The 23,430-nt window shown below is 40.0% G+C and overlaps 2 protein-coding genes across 5 annotated transcripts; both read left to right on the top strand.

Moving 5' to 3' along the window:
- The first annotated feature begins 1,784 nt into the window (after window positions 1-1,784).
- LOC143322169 (cytochrome P450 2D15-like) lies at window positions 1,785-8,883 on the top strand. Of its 4 annotated transcripts, XM_076733160.1 has the most exons (12): window positions 1,785-1,946; window positions 2,383-2,545; window positions 4,231-4,395; window positions 4,499-4,659; window positions 4,969-5,041; window positions 5,698-5,717; window positions 5,880-5,960; window positions 6,066-6,204; window positions 6,640-6,725; window positions 6,889-6,990; window positions 7,791-7,932; window positions 8,041-8,883. In XM_076733160.1, exons 1-12 carry the CDS (start codon window positions 1,785-1,787, stop codon window positions 8,217-8,219), a joined length of 1,473 nt encoding a protein of 490 aa, XP_076589275.1. In that variant the 3' UTR covers window positions 8,220-8,883. The 4 variants fall into 4 exon arrangements, with proteins under 4 accessions (XP_076589275.1, XP_076589276.1, XP_076589273.1 ...); XM_076733161.1 differs by lacking the exon at window positions 5,698-5,717 and having other exon boundaries at window positions 4,969-5,037; XM_076733158.1 differs by lacking the exon at window positions 5,698-5,717 and having other exon boundaries at window positions 4,969-5,037; window positions 5,856-5,960.
- Window positions 8,884-16,704: 7,821 nt separating this feature from the next.
- Window positions 16,705-21,961, top strand: LOC143322205 (cytochrome P450 2D15-like). Its single transcript, XM_076733219.1, has 11 exons — window positions 16,705-16,866; window positions 17,486-17,648; window positions 18,179-18,343; window positions 18,460-18,620; window positions 18,935-19,003; window positions 19,661-19,765; window positions 19,871-20,009; window positions 20,391-20,476; window positions 20,640-20,741; window positions 21,533-21,674; window positions 21,783-21,961. Exons 1-11 carry the CDS (start codon window positions 16,705-16,707, stop codon window positions 21,959-21,961), a joined length of 1,473 nt encoding a protein of 490 aa, XP_076589334.1.
- Window positions 21,962-23,430: the final 1,469 nt, after the last annotated feature.

Here is a 23,430-nt window from a genome sequence, read left to right as displayed (position 1 = left end):
TCATTCACACTGGCAGTTAATAAACCAGGAACAGAGAGAACTCACGTGTGTTAGTCATGTCAATATTAATATATGCCTGTAAGAGATACCTACAGACATTACACTTATCATATCTTATATGGGTGGTGAGAGTTTTACTATATTGTGTGAGTTTTAAGGGGTTTCGATACATTATTCAAAGCTACAATACCAGAGGTCGTCTTGAAACTAGGCATGACTCTTCCTTTGGTTTACAGGATAAGATTAGAGGTCCAATGAGGCTATGTCATGTGGTCGTGTTGCATCTCTTTGAGGATGTTTTGTGTCCCTTTGTGGCCATTCCGTCTCTGTGGACATTTATGTCTCTTTTTTGGACATTTGTGTTGCTTTGTGGTTGTTCTATGTCTCATTTGAGTTGTTCTGAATCTAAAAAGCAGGACCAAACCAGTAAGTTCTCTTCAGCTCAAAATTCAAGGAATCCGTATTTTTGTATGAGTATGAGATTAAGTTTAAATGATCCATCAAAGTAAAAACTTAGTCAATACCTGAACCTTTCAGAAACTTGGGAAGTTCTTCACAACTGAAACTGAACAATATTTTTATGGCAATGCAAGTGTGCTGGGTATTGATGGTAAATTCAACATTAGGAGCCTGGAAAGTTGTTCATATTCAAGAGGACTGAGGATTGAGGCATGTCCAATCAGGAACAAAAATATCTCTAAAAGTTTTATTGCTTTATTTGTTGTGTCTCTGATAACTGTTGTGATCAGACTCTTATCTGCTTGCTGCTGCAGATATTTATATTTAAATTCTTTTTTTTTTTTTTCCTTCTTTTTTTGATAAAGCTTATAGTTAGTGCTGGCTGAGGCTTGTCCTCGACCAGCCCCTAGTTATGCTGCTATAGCATACAGACTGTCAGGGGACCTCCAAGATACACCGAGCTCTTCTGTCCTTCTCTCCCTCTTCATCTGCATGTTTTCATGTCCTACCACAGCGTGTTACTAACTTAGCTCCTTCCTCGAAGTCTCTGTGCTTTGTTGTCTCGCAGGTTCCTATGGATACTGGCTGAATCTGGATTGTGGATTACAGCTGCGTCTCCTACCATGGCCCTGCCTGACATCCACTGCAACAGCTACTACTGTTATTACATCCACTGTCATTGTTACTGTGATTGCATTTCTGTCTGTCTCTCTCTGTCTGTCTGTCTTTCACTCTCTCTCTCTCACCCAACTGGTCGAGGCAGATGGCCGCCCACCCAGAGCCTGGTTCTGCCTGTTAAAAGGAAGTTTTTCCTCGCCACTGTCGCCAAGTGCTTGCTCATGAGGGAATTGTTGGGTCTCTGTAGATAAAAGACCTCGGCCTGTACCAGCTCTATATGGAAAGTGTCCTGAGACAACTTTTGTTATGATTTGGCGCTATATAAATAAAATTGAATTGAATTGAATTGAACTGAATTGAATTGAATTGAATTGAATTGAATTGAATTGAATTGAATTGAATTGAATTGAATCAGACTCTTATCTGCTTGCTGCTGCAGATATTTATGGTGGCTCTGAGGGTCAAAACACATTCACATTTCACAAAATGCAATGTTACACAAAACAACATTTCACAAATCACAACACACAAAATTTCATTGAGTTTTGATCCTTGTGCCCAACGTAGGTATTCAGGTCAAATAAGGTTGTCCAGTAAACTTGATGCAATCCTCTCTGTAGGTCACATGACCGTGCAAAGGTTGTGTGTTTATAAAGTTAAAATACTGGCAGAGGAGAGAGTAGGATCATTAGAATCACAGCTTCATCATGTTTGCATCTGTGGCTCTGCTCTTGGCGGTTGTTCTGCTCTTGCTGCTCCTGGGTCAGAACCGCAGGCCCAAAAATTTCCCTCCAGGCCCCCGGCCCATCCCCATCATTGGAAACCTGCTGGACCTCAATCTGGAGAACCCCATTGCAGATCTGAACAGGGTAACGCTGAACGATTGTTACCATCACAATTATTTGAGATTTAATAACCTAAATTGCAAAAATCAACAGAGCATCATATTGAAAAAGTGGTGATTATTTCTGACTCTGTGCTTTTGCTATGTGTTCATACTGTATGTGTCCTAATTTACACGATCTCTGTTTTTATAGATTTAGCTAGAGATTGGGAAAATTGTTGATCTTACTCACTGCATAGTTTTAATGTAATAGCCTTTGTTTCACACCAGTGGTAGAAAATGCTATGCTGCTGTTGTTCTGAACCCAAAATGACCCAAGACACTCATCTTGGGTGACTTGGGTCATGGTGACTTGATAACATGTTAATAATTCACTCATTTATAGGGACTGATGATGGTGCTGAATAAAGGTCAATCACCTATGCCCCTGTAATTATAATCTCCTGTGCCTTTGTCCCCAGTTGGCCAAATGCTATGGTAATGTCTACAGCATGTTCATTGGTCCCAGGCCTGCAGTCATCATCAATGGAGTGCAGGCCTTGAAAGAAGCCCTGGTCAACAAAGGTGCTGACTTCTCTGGCAGACCACAAAACCTGATGGTCAATCATATATCACAAGTTAAAGGTACAGAGGGACCATTTGACTTTCTGTGTGTTTGTCTCTGCAGAGGGATTTCTGATTCATGGTACACGCCGTTCCATTGTAATAAATATGGTGTCCTGCCACTCAGTGCCAGTTTGGATTAATGTCAATGGTGTCGTAATCAAGAGAGTCAAATGGTAATTTATTATACTCAGTGACGTATCACCAAAATCTGTGCCCCATGCACACATAGCCTCCCCCTTCCCCTTTTAATACATGCATTGTCTTACCTATATATATAACTGTATCAACAAAGTAAACACATGCACCTGTAGTGTGTTACATTTACTGACTTTTACTTGTAACGACGGAAACAGAATTCATTGGAGTCAACTTTTTATGTGCAGAATTAAGGTGTATTAGTTTCAAAGAAGTGCTACAGTTTCTTAAGTGTTGCATGGTCCTAGATTTTATACTGAGTCCAGCAAGATCCACAAACCAAACGGGCATGTTTAATTCAACAGGGCAGATAGTTCAGGTTCACCTAAAGACAGCAAGGTCAGTGATCAAGTCCAATTCTGCTCTGATGCTTGATCAGTTTTGACAAACACCTTATTTTGACTCTCAGATTAAACACAGTCAAAAAGTGACTCATCATATTCTCCTGAGACCCAGCCTATTCATTTGTGTCCTCTGTAGTGGACATTTGGTTTTGGTCTATATCTTTTGACTCATTTCAGCTACCCTACTAAGTCCTGGTGTGCACAGTAGAGGACATCCTGGCCTTTCCAATGATATCTCATGTTTTTGGGTGGGATGAGGGGAACTTTGTTTTCATGCTGAGACAAAATGGAGACTGCAGCAAAATGCAAATGCCAGGAAAAGAGAAAAGATAAGTCAAATATTGTTAAGATAGTGTTTTTTTTAACTATGGTAATCATATATATTCTTGTTTATGAACATGTCAGTAATCATAAATTGGAGTCAGAGTTCAGTTAAACTTTTGTTAGGAACAATAATAGCAATGTTATGAATGTTTAATAATGTCAATTTTGTTCAGTAGTTCAGTAAAAGATACAGGCCAAATGTTCAGTTTCATTTAAAAAATGGATTGACATTCTTATTGTCTTTTCAGCCTATTATGATTTCATTGTGTTATGGTAAAATTGTTCTGGACATGCTGTAAAATCTAAACTAAAAATATTTTTACAAAATTCTAAATTGTGAGTTGTTGTTTTAGCTCCAAAGAGGCAAGAAATCACAAAACAAACATTAAATTGAAAGATACGTTTTTTTCCTTGGCTCTCAGGAGAATATCAACGAGTGGAGGAAAAGTTTTATGGTCCTATTATAGAGTTAAACTATAAATACTGCAATGTAAAAATGCTCTTTTACCTGCACTCCTGCATAGAAGAAGTATGAACAGAAAACTGTATTTGAGTAGCAAAATACTAGGGGGGTAAATGTACAAAATTTCTATCTGAAAGGTAGCAGAGCAGAAGTTTTTAAGTATTACGTGCAAATACTCATCACGTACACAAAAACCGTCTTAAGTACAGTAAGACAGGCCATTTGCTCTTGATGTCATCATATTCCCAGCATCTACTGGAGGCTCAAGCAGTTGTTAATAAAAATGTGGACATTAAAACTTCACTGAAACTTCATTCAGTGCATGAAAGTGAGCGTACCTTTCCTTCTAAGCTCTAAATTCACCCTTTTGCATGCAGCTCATGCTCCTGGAGTGGTTCTAGCAGATTATAACAATGTATGGAAAGAGCAACGACGCTTTGGTCTGATGACCCTGAGAAACTTTGGCCTTGGGAAACAGCTCATGGAGCAGAGCATCCTGGACGAGACAGAACGCATCATGAAGATACTGGAGCAGAGTGTCGGTACGTCTACTCTGTGAACACGGTACAAATTTGGCTAAACACTAATATTAAGCAGACGTCTTCTAGGATCTAGGATCTATCACTGTTCATGTTGTTCTTCCAGGTAAGACGATGAGTCCTAAACACCTGTTCCACAGTGCAGCCTCCAACATCATCTGCGGAGTTCTGTTTGGAATGCAGTTCGACTATGACGATGACCTCTTGAAGGATTTTGTTAACTTTTTTTATGACAGCTCCAAAATGATCAATGGGCCCTGGAGTATGGTGAGTCGCATTTTTGACAACAAAACCACTGAATAAAACTTAAACTGAACTGTTATGTTTAAATTGAATGGTCAGCATTAGCTCATTTATAATATGTGCAAGAACAAAAAGAAGTGGATTCAGATCTCAGTCCTTCAGAACTTTATACCTTTTATTAATGATACATAATTAAGTCATTTCACTAATCAACCAATTTATCAATTGTTACTGAGCACTGCAGGAAAATGTCTTTGAATCAGATGTGAGATGCTTGGGAAAAGTGCGTCTATAATACTTAAAGCTAATTTTTCATTTTTCTCTCCCATACAGATTTATGACGCTATTCCCCTGGTACGCAACCTGCCACTGCCCTTCAACAAAGTCTTTCAATTGTTCAGGGTATGTTTTCTGAAACACTTCAAAGTCTGCTACAAGGCACATAATGACTGATGGGTTAAACTTATAGCAAGTGGCTCTATGAGGCTGCTCTGAGCTAAATGCTACTGTCAGCATGCTAAAATGCTCACAGTGAAAAACTTAGTATGGGAAGGAAGGAAGGTAGGAAGAAGGAAAAGTTAAGGGAAAAAGACATCAACTAGTGAAACGAATAGGAGAGAAAGAATGAATGTACTGTAGTGAAGTTGGCAGCAGGGTGATACATGATTAGTACGTCATGACTGACTGACTGACTCAGGCTCTGCAGTAAAGTGAAGGGACTTTGCAGAATGACACAGTTATAACTCAATGGAGTTGCAGAGAGATTTGAATAAGGACGACAACATGAGTTTAATTACATCTTTAAGTGCTTAAAAACAGCAAAACTTCACAAGGCTGCTGTCTCATATACTGTAAAATCCCCATGTCAAGATTTTTTGGCTTCACATTAATCAGTACATTTGTGGCCCTGGGGCCCCCAACCCAACTGTGCACGCCACAAAAATTTGGTTTTTGCACAGATAAATGCACAATTTCCGGGACATTTGAGGTGAATACTGAAAAAATAGATTAGTTGTTCTCAAAGTGAGGACCAAGGACCAACAGAGGTCCCTGAGAGCCCAGGCCGATCAATAATCATTGTTGTAAATAAGTGGCTGAGGCCCCCTAGTGGCTGGGGGCTCCAAGCAACTGCCTGGCTTGCCTGTCCGCACGTCCTGCCCCTGGAAACCTTGTATTGTTTATTTAAAACATTTCTAAAATGCAAACTTTCTTCTTGCCAGTCTGCACGTGAACAACGTTCGGAGTTGATGGCTGAGAGCAAAAAGACCAGAGTTCCTGGTAAACCACGACATTTCATTGACTGCTACCTGGATGAAATTGATAAGGTGTGTGTGTCTAGCATGGTGTTGACCGTTCAGACATTTTAGCTGCAGTGGTGCTGACAGAATGAACAGTGTTCACCCACTCTTTCTCTCTGCCTGCCTTCAAAGAGAGGAAACGATGGCTCGTCATTTTCTGAAGACCAGCTTTGTTCATATCTCATGGATCTTCACTTTGCTGGGACAGACACGACCGCCAACACCGTGCTCACTGCCTTCCTCTACCTAATGAATTATCCAGAGGCACAGGGTATGTCTGTCCATCATCTGTCACTCTCCACTTGATGCAGCCCTGCGAGAGGCATGGCTCTCCAGATGACAGAGTCCAGCAATCTGAAATATCAGTCTGAATAATATCAGTGTTTTGAACATTTTTGTGGTTTGTAGCTTGCAGATAATGTATTCTAATGACTTTGATGATCCCCTTACTTTTTGTCTAATGCCACCGTTGGACTGACATTTGTAGTTCTGAGTGAAATATTTCTTTTTTAATTATTTTTATTTACTTATTTTAATTTGTTCAGTATTTTTGGTTTATGACCAAATACCTGCAATACCACTGACATTTCCATTGGCCTCAACAGTTCAGGCTGATATGTAGCACATAAAGACAAATCTTGCAGAGTTCTCTCTGGCTGTCTCACTCTTTGTCTCCCGCGGTCCATGCTGCCTCTGTATTCCTCAGAGCAATGTCAGAAGGAAATCGACAAAATTCTGGATGGGAAGGATTACGTCAGCTTTGAATGCAGGGACCAGATGCCATATGTGCAGGTATAAAGATTACTGGGTCATATTCAAATCAATATTTAAACCTCTATTTTGTGTGTGATATTTTGAATTTTAAAATGCTATGACGTGTGAAATCAGTTATTTTACATATGTGGGACTTACACTTCTACAGTGTGATGCTCTGACAGCTGTCTCTGTCATGCAGGCCGTCCTTCATGAGGTCCAGAGGTTGGCTAACACTGTTCCTCTCAGTGTTTTCCACTGCACCACTAAAGACACAGAGCTAATGGGATACTCCATACCCAGGGTAAGCATAAAATATCAATTGTCAATCTAATATCCCTCATAGCACTAAAGGAAAAGAGTTGAAAATTCTCTGTCCCCAATCTTGAGTGACAACCACTGACGCTAAATATTCCTGTATACCCAGTGGTGAGTACATCCTTACAACCATATTTACATGTAATTCTGTGAAGCTCTGTTCAAAGCTACAGAACCACATATTAACATTCAGTTCAGTTTAATTTCATCAGTTCATCTTGTTTTTGCTTCAGCAGATACTGAGTATGCTGCACAAAATACCATCAAGGCTTTTCAAAAGTTAAGAAATGTTGGCCACAACAATGCATTACATTTGAGGGTGTAATCAAGAGTATAAGAAGTTAAATGAATTGTGTAAGAAATGCTCACCTCCCCGTGGTTTGTTCTGTGCTTGAGCCTCCACCTCTGTCACCACTTCCTAAAACCTCTGAAAAATAAATATTTACAAGGACGATTTTTCTGCAAGAATATATATTTTGAACATTAAATCTAGCTTCTAGAATTTTGTACAAACACTGTGAAATCCAGTGCTGTTACAGTAGAACAGTTCATAGCACAGTCCAGTACTAACAACAGTTCAATTTATATCATGTTCAAGAGTGTAAATAGGCAAACCCAAGTCAATAGTACATGCTGGAGGTACCATCAGCTGCTTATGATTAAGAAGAAGAATGTGTGTGAATGAAAGGATGAAGGGAAAGTGTCTGATTTTCATATCCAGTGGAATCATAGTTATGTGTTTACATTTTAATAGCCTTCGTCTCCTCTTTGTTTATTGCTCTTCAGGGAACCGTTGTCATCCCCAACCTGCACTCAGTGCTGAATGAGGAGGGACAGTGGAAATCCCCCCACGGATTCCACCCTGAAAACTTCCTCAATGAGAAGGGCGAGTTTGTGAAGCCAGAGGCTTTCACGCCTTTCTCTGTCGGTGAGTGAAAATGAGTCCATGAGATAGACTGAAAGATTAATTGGAGGTTTGACTGAGGAAACATCATTAGGTCATAGAAAATATATATGTGAGTATCTCTACCTGCAGGTCCTCGTACGTGTCTTGGAGAAGGTCTGGCTCGAATGGAACTCTTCCTCATCGTTGTGACTCTGCTGAGGAGGTTTAAGTTCATCTGGCCTGAGGATGCAGGAGAGCCAGACTACACTCCTATTTTTGGAGCGACCCAGACCCCCAAACCGTATTCCATGAAGCTCCAACTCAGATAGACTACTGAGAGAAACAATTCAGACAGAGATCAGCCTAATATGACAATTTACTGAATCATTGAACAAAATTCAACTTTTCAACATAAAACCAGTCTTGATTAAAGTTACATTCATCAATATTTTTCTGAGTAATGGATCAAACTGACTTCGAGAACATGAGGGGGCTCACTGGCAGAGACCAATCTACAGAGAATCTTCACCAACGTTGCAGTTTCCTTCAGCTTTGTCGAGCTTTAGTGTGTCTTCCAGCTTGTTGTTTTGGTTTTACAGCACACGGCTTTGGTTGGTTTAGTCCCACGGTTCACATCAACCCTAGTTTACTGCATACAGCTGCTGCTTACAGCCATTTACTTGTCCAGCACCAGACAGCAAACAGCCAGAGTTAGTGACTGGTTGCTGAATGTTGTGGAGCACTTACAGTAGCAGCTGAAGAGTCAAATATTTCCCTCAGGAGTTGGGAGAGACCAAAAACAGAACTAAGATTCAGCATTGGACTTACATTCACCAGGATACCAGAAACACAACAGATTCACACAACAACAGTTGTGTCAATAAGCAACTGCTCGACAACAAATGAAGCACATCAACTAAAAGTTATTGTCAACTTACTGTTCAGTGATTCAGTAAGATAATTACACTGATAATATGTCAAGATTGTGAGTGAACTCTTTTCCGCCATTCTCAATTGAGGATTAATGTAGCTTTAAATATCACAGAGAGAAAAAAAAAAAATCTTAACTGTTCTGTCTCTGTGACCTTTTCTTTCAGTGTGATAAAGCTGCTAATTGACTTAATAGTGCAGTTTACAGTTTGTCAATTATAGACGAGATTTGATATTGTGAGATTAAACTCTAATCTGAGACAGACTTTAAGCCGGATGTTATGTTATGTATGTTATTATTAGTATAACCCTATTACTCTGTGTTTCCTTGCTGCCAGTACAAAATTGAAATTGTAAAATGATGTCACTTTTTATCAAATAAATAAGTTGTGCAACTTCAAATCATGTGTAACCCTGTCATCTGTTCAGATAGATGTTATGATAATCATAAAATAAATGACTCAATAGTTCCTCTTTACCCATATACAATCTAAATGGTAACATTATGCAACATTTTATCAAATAAATGAGTCATGTAACATCAACTAGATAATAAAAATCAAGTTTAACTGAATACAGGACACATGTGCCACACTCGAAGCAGAGAGGACAGAGACTGGGAAGAGGTTCAATGTCTTTTAATTTCCCTTATTTTCAAAAACAGACTGAAGGAGTCAAGAAGTTTCAGAGTTTGGGTTGATCTTGAAGAGGAGGAGGCTGATCCAGTTTCCTTACAGGACGCAGACTGACAGGGCAGGGACGAGGACGGGTGAGGGCAAGAGACCTGAGCACATACAAAAAGCAGTCAGGAAGTCTGGCAAGCAAGCAAGGAAAACTGATCAAAAGGTACTTAACAGATTCTGCTGGGTCTCTGTTGTTACCACAGAGATGAACGGACACTTAGACGAATATTGAGTGGAGAGCTTATGTACTGTGAAGGCTGGTGAGTTTGGATTGAATGATTGAATGCAGCTGCTCTCAGCAAAGATTGGTTGAAAGAGGACACTCCAGAGGAAAGGATTGAGCTTCCACAAAAGAAAATGTTTACTGTCTGGACAGCATTCATTTGTGGAATACATTTTATGGGAATCTGTCAGATTTTGATGTAATATGTGTACACGTGGAAAATTTGACCCTATGGTGGCACTAAAGAAATGTCATGGAGTCACTCACACTAATCTGACTCCTCATACCCTAATCACCAGAATTCAATCTCTGGGGATTCTAGATATCCACAGCAAATTTGGTGGAAATCAACCAGTTGTCAAGATGTCTTGATTGTTCTTCGCCAAAGTCAGTGGGGGAAAGTAACAAGTTCATACATTTACTCAAATGCTGTACTGGATCTGCATGCAGTACAATTTTGAGGTGTTGACCTTTAGTTGAATAATTTCATTTCATGCTATACTTCTACTCCACTGCATCTCTCAGGTAAATATTGAGCTTTTTTACATTACATGTTTGTTTAATAGCAAGCAAGCAAGCAAGCAAAGTTTATTTATATAGCACTTTTCACAGACACCGGTCACAAAGTGCTTTACAGTTACACAACATTAAAATCAAATATGTATGCGTACAACAGTCATATAAACATACAATCATATATAGCACCAGAAAATAAATAAATGAACAGAATAAAATAAAATACATATATACATAAAAAAACACAGAAAATATGCAGTCATACACGAAGCATTGAGAGGGATGTAAAATGTCAAAATATATCCAAACGCCTGTCTGTGGGATTTTAAGTGTTTTTTAAAGCTCTCCACAGAGTCAATACATCGCAACGTAGCTGGAAGGCTGCTCCAGAGTTTTGGAGCTGCACATTCAAAAGTACGATCACCACGAGTTTTGAAATTAGTCCGAGGAACACTTAGCAGACCCGTGTTAGATGATCGTAATGCTCGGCCCGTGGTGTAAGGGTGCAGGAAGTTACTGATATATTTTGGGGCCTGGCCGTGTAGGGCTCTGTAAGTAAGCACTATGATTTTAAATTGAATTCTAAATTTGACTGGTAGCCAATGCAGTTCAGTTAAAATAGGGGTGATGTGAGACCATTTACTAGACCGGTTAAAAGCCTAGCAGCAGCATTTTGTACCAATTGTAGACACTGAATTGAGGATCTGTTGAGGCAGGTGAAAAGGGAGTTACAGTAGTCTAAACGTGAGGAAATAAAGGCATGAATTAATTTCTCCAAATCTTCTATTGAGACAATGGACCTTAATTTAGCAATGTTTCTTAAATGAAAGAAACTAGATTTAGTCAGTGCCTTAATATGAGCATCAAAGCTCATTGACTGGTCAAAAATTACACCGAGGTTTCGCATGTTGGAACAAGTAGAACGGGATAGGGCACCAAGTTTCTCTTTAATAGGGACTTGAAATTTATCAGGGGCAAAGATCATGACCTCAGTCTTACCATCATTCAGCTGAAGAAAGTTATTTGCCATCCATTGCCTAATTTCCCATAAATAGTCATTTAACAGATAGTGTGGCGAGGAGGTGATAAAGAGGATAGATGCAACTCCTAGTATTACTAAAGAGCTCGACAACGCCACCCTGGGAATTTCACCCAGGGAATTACTCTGGTCAGACACCAGGCACACAGGTTTGTGGTTACTAAGAGCATGAGACGTGGTTCCAAGTGTAAAGTACAATTTATTAAATATTTGTAGTTTCTAAAAAAAAAGCAGTACTAAAACCCATTCACACAACGAAAAAGGACAAACCTAATCAGGGCTGAGGCCAAAGTGGATAAGTGAAGGCTAGGGCAGAGGAGGGATCCACCAAAAAAAAGAAAAAGCAGAAACTCAAATCACCAGGCACACGTGGCAGACACTCTCCGTGAAGAAAACCCACTCCCAGGGACACAGCAAGACAAAACGGGGGCATGCCACCACCAGGGCACCAGCACCGCCACCACCGGCCTACAGCAACTGAAAAGGGGAAAATAAAACAAATTACTAAGGTTGCACACACCAAAAACAAAACCACAATTAGTGGGCAGGTCACCGACTAAACAATATAGGAAATAATGACTGCCCAGTATAACCAAGGAAAAGAAAAATAAAGAAAACAAAACTAAACTCAATTACTTCAATTACAGAAAGCAACTCGGAATTGACAAACTAGAATTACATAAATAAAATCAAATGATAAACGCCGGCACAATACTCAAAGATAATAATAATAATAAAAAAAAAATGAGCCACACACACGTCCAACCACTCATTCAGCATAAAAGGGGGTGAGTCCCCAGTAAAGAATAAAAATAATCGCGCCCGGTCCTGGCGTGTGGCCAAGTAATCGTGCACAGAGGAAGTGGCGGCAATCCCCTGACGGCCACAGGACGCCGTAATGGCAAGCAGCAGAAGCGAATACGCGCCACAAACGCGGTGCAAACAAAGCAGCAGCGGTCCAGTGAGGTGGTTACAATAGCACCTAATTCAAAAAGACACTGTTAGCATCTACTAAGAATGCTAGAATTGGTACGGTAGCATGTTGCACATACATACCTTGTTAGCAGCAACAGACACTCACACACTCACAAGAGAGGGGGAGGGGGCGAAAGGACTCCAGGCAGCCGCCAGCATTTACCTGTGACCACATTAGAGTTGGCCACCTTGTAGCACCAACCACAACGCAGGGAGAGATGACACTTACCACCGCCAGATAATCACGGTGCACACAGGGAGCAAGGAGCAGCACACCAACAGTCGCCCTACAGCACAACAAAAATGCGTCAAGCACAATAACTGGACCAAATGACCAGTGTGGTGAGGCAGCGTACGGCCATACCAGTCGGGCACACAACCTCTGACCCAGAAGTGACACAGGTGACGATAGGAGCACAGAGGAAGACACGGTTGGCGGACTACCACTTTTATACTGCCGCACCATAATGTGTAACGGAAACTATGGTAAGCAAAATGCTCATCCTGCTACAATAGGTTGTCAATCTCAGCAGGTTTAAATGAGAAGTATAGCTGAATGTCATCAGCATACAGGTGGTAGGAGATGTTAGGGAAAGAACTAATACTTAGACTGAGTGGAAGCATATAAATAGAGAATAAAATTGGTCCCAAGACTGACCCTTGAGGAACACCACATGCCAGCACAGCAGCATATTCCATCTAATAGCTGTACTTACTAGGTAGTTCTCAGATTAAGATTTTATGTATAAGAAATCCAATGACCTCATGAAATATGATGCCTTGTTGTAGGCTCCACTGTCCAAAAGTACATAATGGTTCAAATCTGTTCACCCATGATATGCCACAAGATTACAATGACACTGACATGTTACTGCATAAATAATGATTGTGAAGTGTCATAATATGACTTGGACAGAAGCTGCACAATGAACACCTTTGCTTGTGATACTTTAAGTATATTTTACTTTAATGCAGGAGTTTTATTTGCAATGAAGTATTTTTCTCTGCTTGTAATATACACTTGAGTCCAGATACTGAACCACAATGTAGAAATGATCCTTTACAAGTGAAAGTTCTTCAGTGAAAATGCAGAAGTATTAGAAGAAGAAGAAGAAGAAGAAGAAGAAGAAGAAACATACTTTTTATTGTCACTACATCACATGCCACACATTGCATGCACACGCCATGCTTTGTGAAATTATTTCTCTGCATTTGACCCATCCTGGAATGTCCTTCCTCCGCGGCAGACCAGGAGCGGTGGGCTGCCAGCTGCCAGCGGCGCCCAGGGACCCAAGTGATAATGTAAATTTGTGATATTTAAGTGAGGTAAGTATATATATATATATATACTGATTTACAAAAAACTTGAAGAAATAGTAAAGCACATTACTATTTCTTGATTAATATGTCAAATTATAGTTATTTACTTGCATTCCTGAACAGAAAAATTAGTTTTAGTGGTTGAATGTTACGCTTGATTAATTTCTGACTTCTCAGAGAAGCCCAGTGAGCCGGCTCAAATTTGGGTATAAAAGGTTGAAATTCCTCATTCCTGTTCAAAATGGTAAAACGTCGAGAGCTCGCTGAAAATGAGAGAGTCCGCATTAAAGCACTTCATGATGCTGGATGGTCTCTGAGACAAATAGGGAAGGACATAAAGTGTTCTCACAGTGTGGTCAAGTATGCTTTGGAGTCAACTGCCGAGATTCATACTTACAAAATGTGCCAAGGAAGAGGAAACAAAAGTTATCTGAAGCAGATGTCAGACACCTCAAGATTTTAAGTACTAGAGACAGAAGGAAGACCACTGCTGATCTTCAGGCAGAGATGAATGCTTCTAGATCAGAGTCTGACAAAGTCTCCAGAACAAGGCTTAAAGGGAAGAATAGCTGCTAAGAAGCCATTATTGAGGCCTGCAAACATCCAGAAACTCCTCAGATTTGCCGGGGAGCACAAACACTGGACTGTTGATGACTGGAAGAAGGTACTCTGGACGACGAGTCCAAGTTTGAACTCTTCGGTCAGCATTGTCATGTTTATGTTCGCAGAAGAGAAGGAGAACGTTTTGATGCCAGATTCATTGCACCCACTGTGAAACACGGTGGAGATTCCATTATGGTATGGGGTTCCATTTGAAAATCCACTGAAAATTGACGATACCATGAACAAGACCGTCTACCACAACATCTTAGTGCATCATGGAATCCCTTCTGGACTGAATCTGATTGGGCGTGGGTTCATATACCAACAAGACAATGACCCCAAGCATACTTCAAAGCTGTGCAGAGACTGTTTGACCAAGAAAAAGGAATCTGGAGTACTGGAACTGATGGACTGATCAAAGTCCGGATTTGAATCCTATTGAACAAATTTGGGATTTAGTAGATTCAAAGATTGATCGCAGAAAAGTTTCATCTAAAGTCTGTGGTAACAGCTAGAAACTATTTGGAACTCAATAACAAAAGAGACTGCCGAAAAGTACATAAAAACAATGACAGCAAGAATGTGAGCTGTTATCAAGGCCAAAGGAGGCCATACAAAATATTTATAAGTTTTTTGGTTATTAAGTGTGAAAAAGAACTATTTGCCTGGCCCTAATCTGTGTTCTGTCTTGTCACTCCCTGTTTTATTTTGAAGGGTTTTTTCAGTTCCTGTTTTGTGTTTTCTTGTTGGGTGTCTTACTCTCTGTGTGTGATTGTTCATTGTGTCCACCTGTGTCCGCCCCTCGTGTGTGTATATATACCTGCTCTCCCCAGTGTGTCTTTGTCAGATTGTTTGCGTTCCTTGTGAGTAGCTTACCGGCATTTTCCTCATGTTTTGACTTCCTCGTGTTTCGACCTGTTTTTACTCTGTGTTGCTTTTTTGCCCAGCGTCTCTGTACCTTTGCCTTCCACAAGGATTTCTGGTTTTTGACTCTCGCTTGTTTTTTGACTCCCGATCTGCCTAGTGTTTTTGCACTGTTGCCTTTCCTGACTGCCTCCCATGTACCAACCTTGATCTGTTAATAAACCGCCTCTTCTCACCTGAGAGTCTCGGGTCTGCTCTGTGGGTCTGAACCTGACACTATTTAGTCGTTTCAGTTTGCTATTTGCCAAACAAATAACAATAACATTTTTAGTTTTAAACAAGTTTTTGAAAGAAGAAAGTTTTTATGACAATTTGTTAAGCACTGTATATATATAATGTTAATAATAATGATATAATGATATGGGTCTGAAGCTACTACAAAGTAAGGGGTCCTTGTCCTTTTTTTAGGACTAGAGTAATTGTATTGCATTAGTCAAGGTTGGGGGAAGTTGGCCTAGTGACAAAGCCTCATTATACACGTCGCATAGAACTGTGGAGAGAAGCGAGCCAAATTTCCTATAAAATTCTACTGTGAATCCATCTGGACCCTGTGATTTTCCACTCTGCAATGCAGTTATCGCCCTCATGACTTCAGTTATTGAGATTGGTTTGGCTAAATTTTCCACTAGCTCCTGATCCACTTCAGGAAACCAAATGGTGCTTAAGCAGCTCCTTCAGGAGCAGACTGCTGCATCCAGTGTGTAAGAAAGAACACTACTGCAGGTCCTTCATCCCAACAACTGTCAGACTGTTTAACTCCAGCATCATGTAATGTAGCTCTGTGTTGATGCTGTCTTTCTCAATTCTACATCATAAACCCACTTTGTTTTGCACGACTGCTATCAACGCTAATACATGCTCACATTATCCATTTCATCTGGTGCAATTTCTTAGTTGGATACTGGAAACAGTTCTTTCATAAAATGTATTGAGCATATGTAGTCCTAGTATTTCTTCAGTGCGGTAGTATTTCTGAAGGGCAATACAACATATGTTATTAGTAGTTTTCTCACAAGAATAACACTTTTTTATGGCAGTAGAGTTTTATGACATTTACAATTTTCATTTTTTATGATCTGCAAAAATGTACACATACATAATGGTTTTTCTATTCTGTATCCTGTATACTTTTTATTTTTACCCATTTATGCCACTGTGATTGCTCTTTGTACTACTTGCTGGGTGTAACAACTGCATTTCCCCAATGTGGAAAAGTCTTATCTTATCTTAAAAGAGTCATATGGGTGGTGAGAGTTATACTATATTGTGTCTCTTATCTGCTGGCTGTTGCAGATATTTACGGAGCCTGGAAAGTTGTTCATATTCAAGAGGACTGAGGATTGAGGCGTATCCATTGAGGAACAAAAATATCTCTAAAAATTTTATTGCTTTATTTGTTGCGTCTCTGATAACTGCTGTGATCAGACTCTTATCTGCTGACTGCTGCAGATATTTACGGTGGCTCTGAGGGTCAAAACACAACCACATTTCACAAAACACAATCATCTCTGTAGGTCACATGACCGTGCAAAGGTCGTGTGTTTATAAAGTTAAAATACTGGCAGAGGAGAGAGTAGGTTCATTAGAATCACAGCTTCATCATGTTTGCATCTGTGGCTCTGCTCTTGGCGGTTGTTCTGCTCTTGCTGCTCCTGGGTCAGAACCGCAGGCCCAAAAATTTCCCTCCAGGCCCCCGGCCCATCCCCATCATTGGAAACCTGCTGGAGCTCAATCTGAAGAACCCCATTGCAGATCTGAACAGGGTAACGCTGAATGATTGTTACCATCACAATCAATGGAGCATCATATTGAAAAAGTGGTGATTATTTTTACCTCTGTGCTTTTGCTATGTGTTCATACTGTATGTGTCCTAGTTTACATGATCTCTGTTTTTATAGATTTAGCTAGAGATTGGGAAAATTGTTGATTTTACTCACTGCATAGATTTAATGTATTAGCCTTTGTTTCACACCGGTGGAAGAAAATGCTATGCTGCTGTTGCTCTGAACCCAAAATGACCCAAGACACTCATCTTGGGTGACTTGGGTCACAGTGACTGTTATCACATACAAGCCTGATTCTAAAAAGGTAGGCTGCTGTGTTAAACATAAATAGAATAGAGTGTGATAACATACTGAATTGAAAACAACATGTTTAATATTTTACCTCATCAACTTCATTGATTTGTGTAAATATGCTTATTCTTAAAGCCTATTCTTAAGATTATTCTATATCAATAAGGTATGATTGAAAATGGCTACTTCTACATATAAACGAAAACATGTTAATAATTCACTCATTTATAGGGACTGATGATGGTGCTGAATAAAGGTCAATCACCTATGCCCCTGTAACAATAATCTCCTGTGCCTTTGTCCCCAGTTGGCCAAACGCTATGGTAATGTCTACAGCATGTTCATTGGTCCCAGGCCTGCAGTCATCATCAATGGGGTGCAGGCCTTGAAAGAAGCCCTGGTCAACAAAGCTGCTGACTTCTCTGGCAGACCACAAAACCTGATGGTCAATCATGCAGTACAAGTTAAAGGTACAGAGGGACCATTTGACCTTCTGTGTGTTTGTCTCTGCAGAGGGATTTCTGATTCATGATACACGCCGTTCCATTGTAATAAATATGGTGTCCTGCCACTCTGTGCCATTTTGGATTCATGTCAATGGTGTCGTAATCAAGAGAGTCAAATAGTAATTTATTATACTCAGTGATGTATCACCAAAATCTGTGCCTCATACACACATAGCCTCCCCCTTCCCCTTTTAATACATGCATTGTCTTACCTATACATATAACTGTATCAACAAGTAAACACATGCACCTGTAGTGTGTTACATTTACTGACTTTTATTACTAACGACGGAAACAGAATTCATTGGAGTCAACTTTTTATTTGCAGAATTAAGGTGTTTGCTCTTGATGTCATCATATTCCCTGCATCTACTGGAGGCTCAAGCGGTTGTTAATAATAATGTGGACATTAAAACTTTACTGAAACTTCATTCAGTGCATGAAAGCGAGCGTGCCTTTCCTTCTAAGCTCTAAAGTCACCCTTTTGCATGCAGCTCATGCTCCCGGAGTGGCTCTAGCAGATTATAACAATGTATGGAAAGAGCAACGACGCTTTGGTCTGATGACCCTGAGAAACTTTGGCCTTGGGAAACAGCTCATGGAGCAGAGCATCCTGGACGAGACAGAACGCATCATGAAGATACTGGAGCAGAGTGTCGGTAAGTCTACTCTGTGAACACAATACAATACAACAATACAAACTTGGCTAAACACTGATATTAAGCAGAAGTCTTCTAGGATCTAGGATCTATCACTGTTCATGTTGTTCTTCCAGGTAAGACGATGAATCCTAAACACCTGTTCCACAGTGCAGCCTCCAACATCATCTGCGGAGTTCTGTTTGGAATGCAGTTCGACTATGACGATGACCTCTTGAAGGATTTTGTTAACTTTTTTTATGACAGCTCCAAAATGGTGAATGGGCCCTGGAGTATGGTGAGTCTCATTTTTGACAACAAAACCACTGAATAAAACTTAAACTGAACTGTTATGTTTAAATTGAATGGTCAGCATAAGCTCATTTATAATATGTGCAAGAACAAAAAGAAGTGGATTCAGATCTCAGTACTTCAGAACTTTGTACCTTTTATTAATGTTACATAATTAAGTCATTTCACCAATCAACCAATTTATCAATTGTTACTGAGCACTGCAGGCAAATGTCTTGTCTTTGAATCACATGTGAGATGATTGGGAAAAGTGCGTCTTTAATACTTAAAGCTAATTTTTCATTTTTCTCTCCCATACAGATTTATGACGCTATTCCCCTGGTACGCAACCTGCCACTGCCCTTCAACAAAGTCTTTCAATTGTTCAGGGTATGTTTTCTGAAACACTTCAAAGTCTGCTACAAGGCACATAATGACTGATGGGTTAAACTTATAGCAACTGGCTCTATGAGGCTGCTCTGGGCTAAATGCTACTGTCAGCATGCTAAAATGCTCACAGTGAAAAACTTAGGTAGGAAGAAGGAAAAGTTAAGGGAAAAAGACATCAACTAATGAAACGAATAGGAGAGAAAGAATGAATGTACTGTAGTGAAGTTGGCAGCAGGGTGATACATGATTAGTACGTCATGACTGACTGACTGACTGACTGACTGACTGACTCAGGCTCTGCAGTAAAGTGAAGGGACTTTGCAGAATGAAACAGTTCTAACTTAATGGAGCTGCAGAGAGATTTGAATAAGGACGACAACATGAGTTTAATTACATCTTTAAGTGCTTAAAACAGCAAAACTTCACACGGCTGCTGAATAACACTGATATCATGTTACTGAATATGGAATGCCAGGAAATTACAGACTCATATACTGTAAAATCCCTGTGTCAAGATTTTTTGGCTTCGCATTGATAAGTACATTACAAAAATAAAAAAGTTGTGGCCCCGGAAAACAAAGCATCACTATGTGTCCTTGAGAAACCTTGAATTGTTTATTTAAAACATTTCTAAAACGGAAACTTTCTTCTTGCCAGTCTGCACGTGAACAACGTTCGGAGTTGATGGCTGAGAGCAAAAAGACCAGAGTTCCTGGTAAACCACGACATTTCATTGACTGCTACCTGGATGAAATTGATAAGGTGTGTGTGTCTAGCATGGCGTTGACTGTTCAGACATTTTAGCTGCAGTGGTGCTGACAGAATGAACAGTGTTCACCCACTCTTTCTCTCTGCCTGCCTTCAAAGAGAGGAAACGATGGCTCGTCATTTTCTGAAGACCAGCTTTGTTCATATCTCATGGATCTTCACTTTGCTGGGACAGACACGACCGCCAACACCGTACTCACTGCCTTCCTCTACCTAATGAATTATCCAGAGGCACAGGGTATGTCTGTCCATCGTCTGTCACTCTCCACCAGATGACAGAGTCCAGCAATCTGAAATATCAGTCTGAATAATATCAGTATTTTGAACATTTTTGTGGTTTGTAGCTTGCAGCTAATGTATTCTAATGACTTTGATGATCCCCTTACTTTTTGTCTAATGCCACCGTTGGACAGACATTTGTAGTTTCGAGTGAAATATTTCTTTTTTAATTGTCATTATTTACTTATTTTAATTTGTCCAATACCTTTGGTTTATGACATTTCCATTGGCCTCAACAGTTCAGGCTGATATGTAGCACATAAAGACAAATCTTGCAGAGTTTTCTCTTGCTGTCTCATTCTTTGTCTCCTGCGGTCCATGCTGTCTCTGTATTCCTCAGAGCGATGTCAGAAGGAAATCGACGAAGTTCTGGATGGGAAGGATTACGTCAGCTTTGAATGCAGGGACCAGATGCCATATGTGCAGGTATAAAGATTACTGGGTCATATTCAAATCAATATTTAAACCTCTATTTTGTGTGTCATATTTTGAATTTTTAAATGCTATGACGTGTGAAATCGGTTATTTTACATATGTGGGAGTTACACTTCTACAGTGTGATGCTCTGACAGCTGTCTCTGTCATGCAGGCCGTCCTTCATGAGGTCCAGAGGTTGGCTAACACTCTTCCTCTCAGTCTTTTCCACTGCACCACTAAAGACACAGAGCTAATGGGATACTCCATACCCAGGGTAAGAATAAAATATCAATTGTCAATCTAATATCCCTCATAGCACTAAAGGAAAAGAGTTGAAAATTCTCTGTCCCCAATCTTGAGTGACAACAACTGACGCTAAATATTCCTGTATACCCAGTGGTGAGTACATCCTTACAACCATATTTACATGTAATTCTGTGAAGCTCTGTTAAAAGCTACAGAACCACATATTAACATTCAGTTCAGGTTAATTTCATCAGTTCATCTTGTTTTTGCTTCAGCAGATACTGAGTATGCTGCACAAAATACCATCAAGGCTTTTCAAAAGTTAAAGAAATGTTGGCCACAACATTTGAGGGTGTAATCAAGAATATAAGAAGTTAAATGAATTGTGTAAGAAATGCTCACCTCCCCGTGGTTTGTTCTGTGCTTGAGCCTCCACTTCTGTCACCACTTCCTAAAACCTCTGAAAAATAAATATTTGCAAGGACGATTTTTCTGCAAGAATATATATTTTGAACATTAAATCTAGCTTCTAGAATTTTGTACAAACACTGTGAAATCCAGTGCCGTTACAGTAGAACAGTTCATAGCACAGTCCAGTACTAACAACAGTTCAATTAATGCCGCGTTGAAGAGTGTAAATAGGCAAACCCAACTCAATATTACATGCTGGAAGTGCCATCAGCTGCTTATGATTAAGAAGAAGAATGTGTGTGAATGAAAGGATGAAGGGAAAGTGTCTGATTTTCATATCCAGTGGAATCATAGTTATGTGTTTACATTTTAATAGCCTTCGTCTCCTCTTTGTTTATTGCTCTTCAGGGAACCGTTGTCATCCCCAACCTGCACTCAGTGCTGAATGAGGAGGGACAGTGGAAATCCCCCCACGGATTCCACCCTGAAAACTTCCTCAATGAGAAGGGCGAGTTTGTGAAGCCAGAGGCTTTCACGCCTTTCTCTGTCGGTGAGTGAAAATGAGTCCATGAGATAGACTGAAAGATTAATTGGAGGTTTGACTGAGGAAACATCATTAGGTCATAGAAAATATATATGTGAGTATCTCTACCTGCAGGTCCTCGTACGTGTCTTGGAGAAGGTCTGGCTCGAATGGAACTCTTCCTCATCGTTGTGACTCTGCTGAGGAGGTTTAAGTTCATCTGGCCTGAGGATGCAGGAGAGCCAGACTACATTCCTATTTTTGGAGGGACCCAGACCCCCAAACCGTATTCCATGAAGCTCCAACTCAGATAGACTACTGAGAGAAACAATTCAGACAGAGATCAGCCTAATATGACAATTTACTGAATCATTGAACAAAATTCAACTTTTCAACATAAAACCAGTCTTGATTAAAGTTACATTCATCAATATTTTTCTGAGTAATGGATCAAACTGACTTCGAGAACATGAGGGGGCTCACTGGCAGAGACCAATCTACAGAGAATCTTCACCAACGTTGCAGTTTCCTTCAGCTTTGTCGAGCTTTATTGTGTCTTCCAGCTTGTTGCTTTGGTTTTACAGCACACGGCTTTGGTTGGTTTAGTCCCACGGTTCACATCAACCCTAGTTTACTGCATACAGCTGCTGCTTACAGCCATTTACTTGTCCAGCACCAGACAGCAAACAGCCAGAGTTAGTGACTGGTTGCTGAATGTCGTGGAGCACTTACAGTAACAGCTGAAGAACAACAAAAAACAGAACTAAGACTCAGCATTGGACTTACATTCACCAGGATACCAGAAACACAACGGATTCACACAACAACAGTTGTGTCAATAAGCAACTGCTCGACAACAAATGAAGCACATCAACTAAAAGTTATTGTCAACTTACTGTTCAATGGTTCAGTAAGATAATTACACTGATAATATGTCAAGATTGTGAGTAAACTCTTTTCTGCCATCTGTTCTGTGTCTGTGACCTTTTCTTTCAGTGTGATAAAGCTGCTAATTGACGTAATAGTGCAGTTTACAGTTTGTCATTTATAGGCCAGATTTGATATTGTGAGATTAAACTCTAATCTGAGACAGACTTTAAGCTGGACGTTATGTTATGTATGTTATTATTAGTATAACCCTATTACTCCGTTTCCTTGCTGCCAGTACAAAATTGAAATTGTAAAATGATGTCACTTTTTATCAAATAAATAAGTTGTGCGACTTCAAATTATGTGTAACCCTGTCATCTGTTCAGATAGATGTTATGATAATCATAAAATAAATGACTCAATAGTCCCTCTATACCCATATACAATCTAAATGGTAACATTATGCAACATTTTATCAAATAAATGAGTCATGCAACATCAACTAGATAATAAAAATCAAGTTTAACTGAATACAGGACACATGTGCCACACTTGAAGCAGAGAGGACAGAGACTGGGAAAAGGTTCAATGTCTTTTAATTTCCCTTATTGTCAAAAACAGACTGAAGGAGTCAAGAAGTTTCAGAGTTTGGGTTGATCTTGAAGAGGAGGAGGCTGATCCAGTTTCCTCACAGGACGCAGACTGACAGGGCAGGGACGAGGACGGGTGAGGGCAAGAGACCTGAGCACATACAAAAAGCAGTCAGGAAGTCTGGCAAGCAAGCAAGGAAAACTGATCAAAAGGTACTTAACAGATTCTGCTGGGTCTCTGTTGTTACCACAGAGATGAACGGACACTTAGACGAATATTGAGTGGAGAGATTCTGTACTGTGAAGGCTGGTGAGTTTGGATT

The sequence above is a fragment of the Chaetodon auriga genome, chromosome 6 (assembly GCF_051107435.1).
Source record: "Chaetodon auriga isolate fChaAug3 chromosome 6, fChaAug3.hap1, whole genome shotgun sequence".
In the NCBI taxonomy this organism is placed as follows: domain Eukaryota; kingdom Metazoa; phylum Chordata; class Actinopteri; order Chaetodontiformes; family Chaetodontidae; genus Chaetodon; species Chaetodon auriga.
The sequence above is the reverse complement of the archived record's forward strand: the minus strand, read 5'-3'. Positions and strand labels throughout refer to the sequence as shown.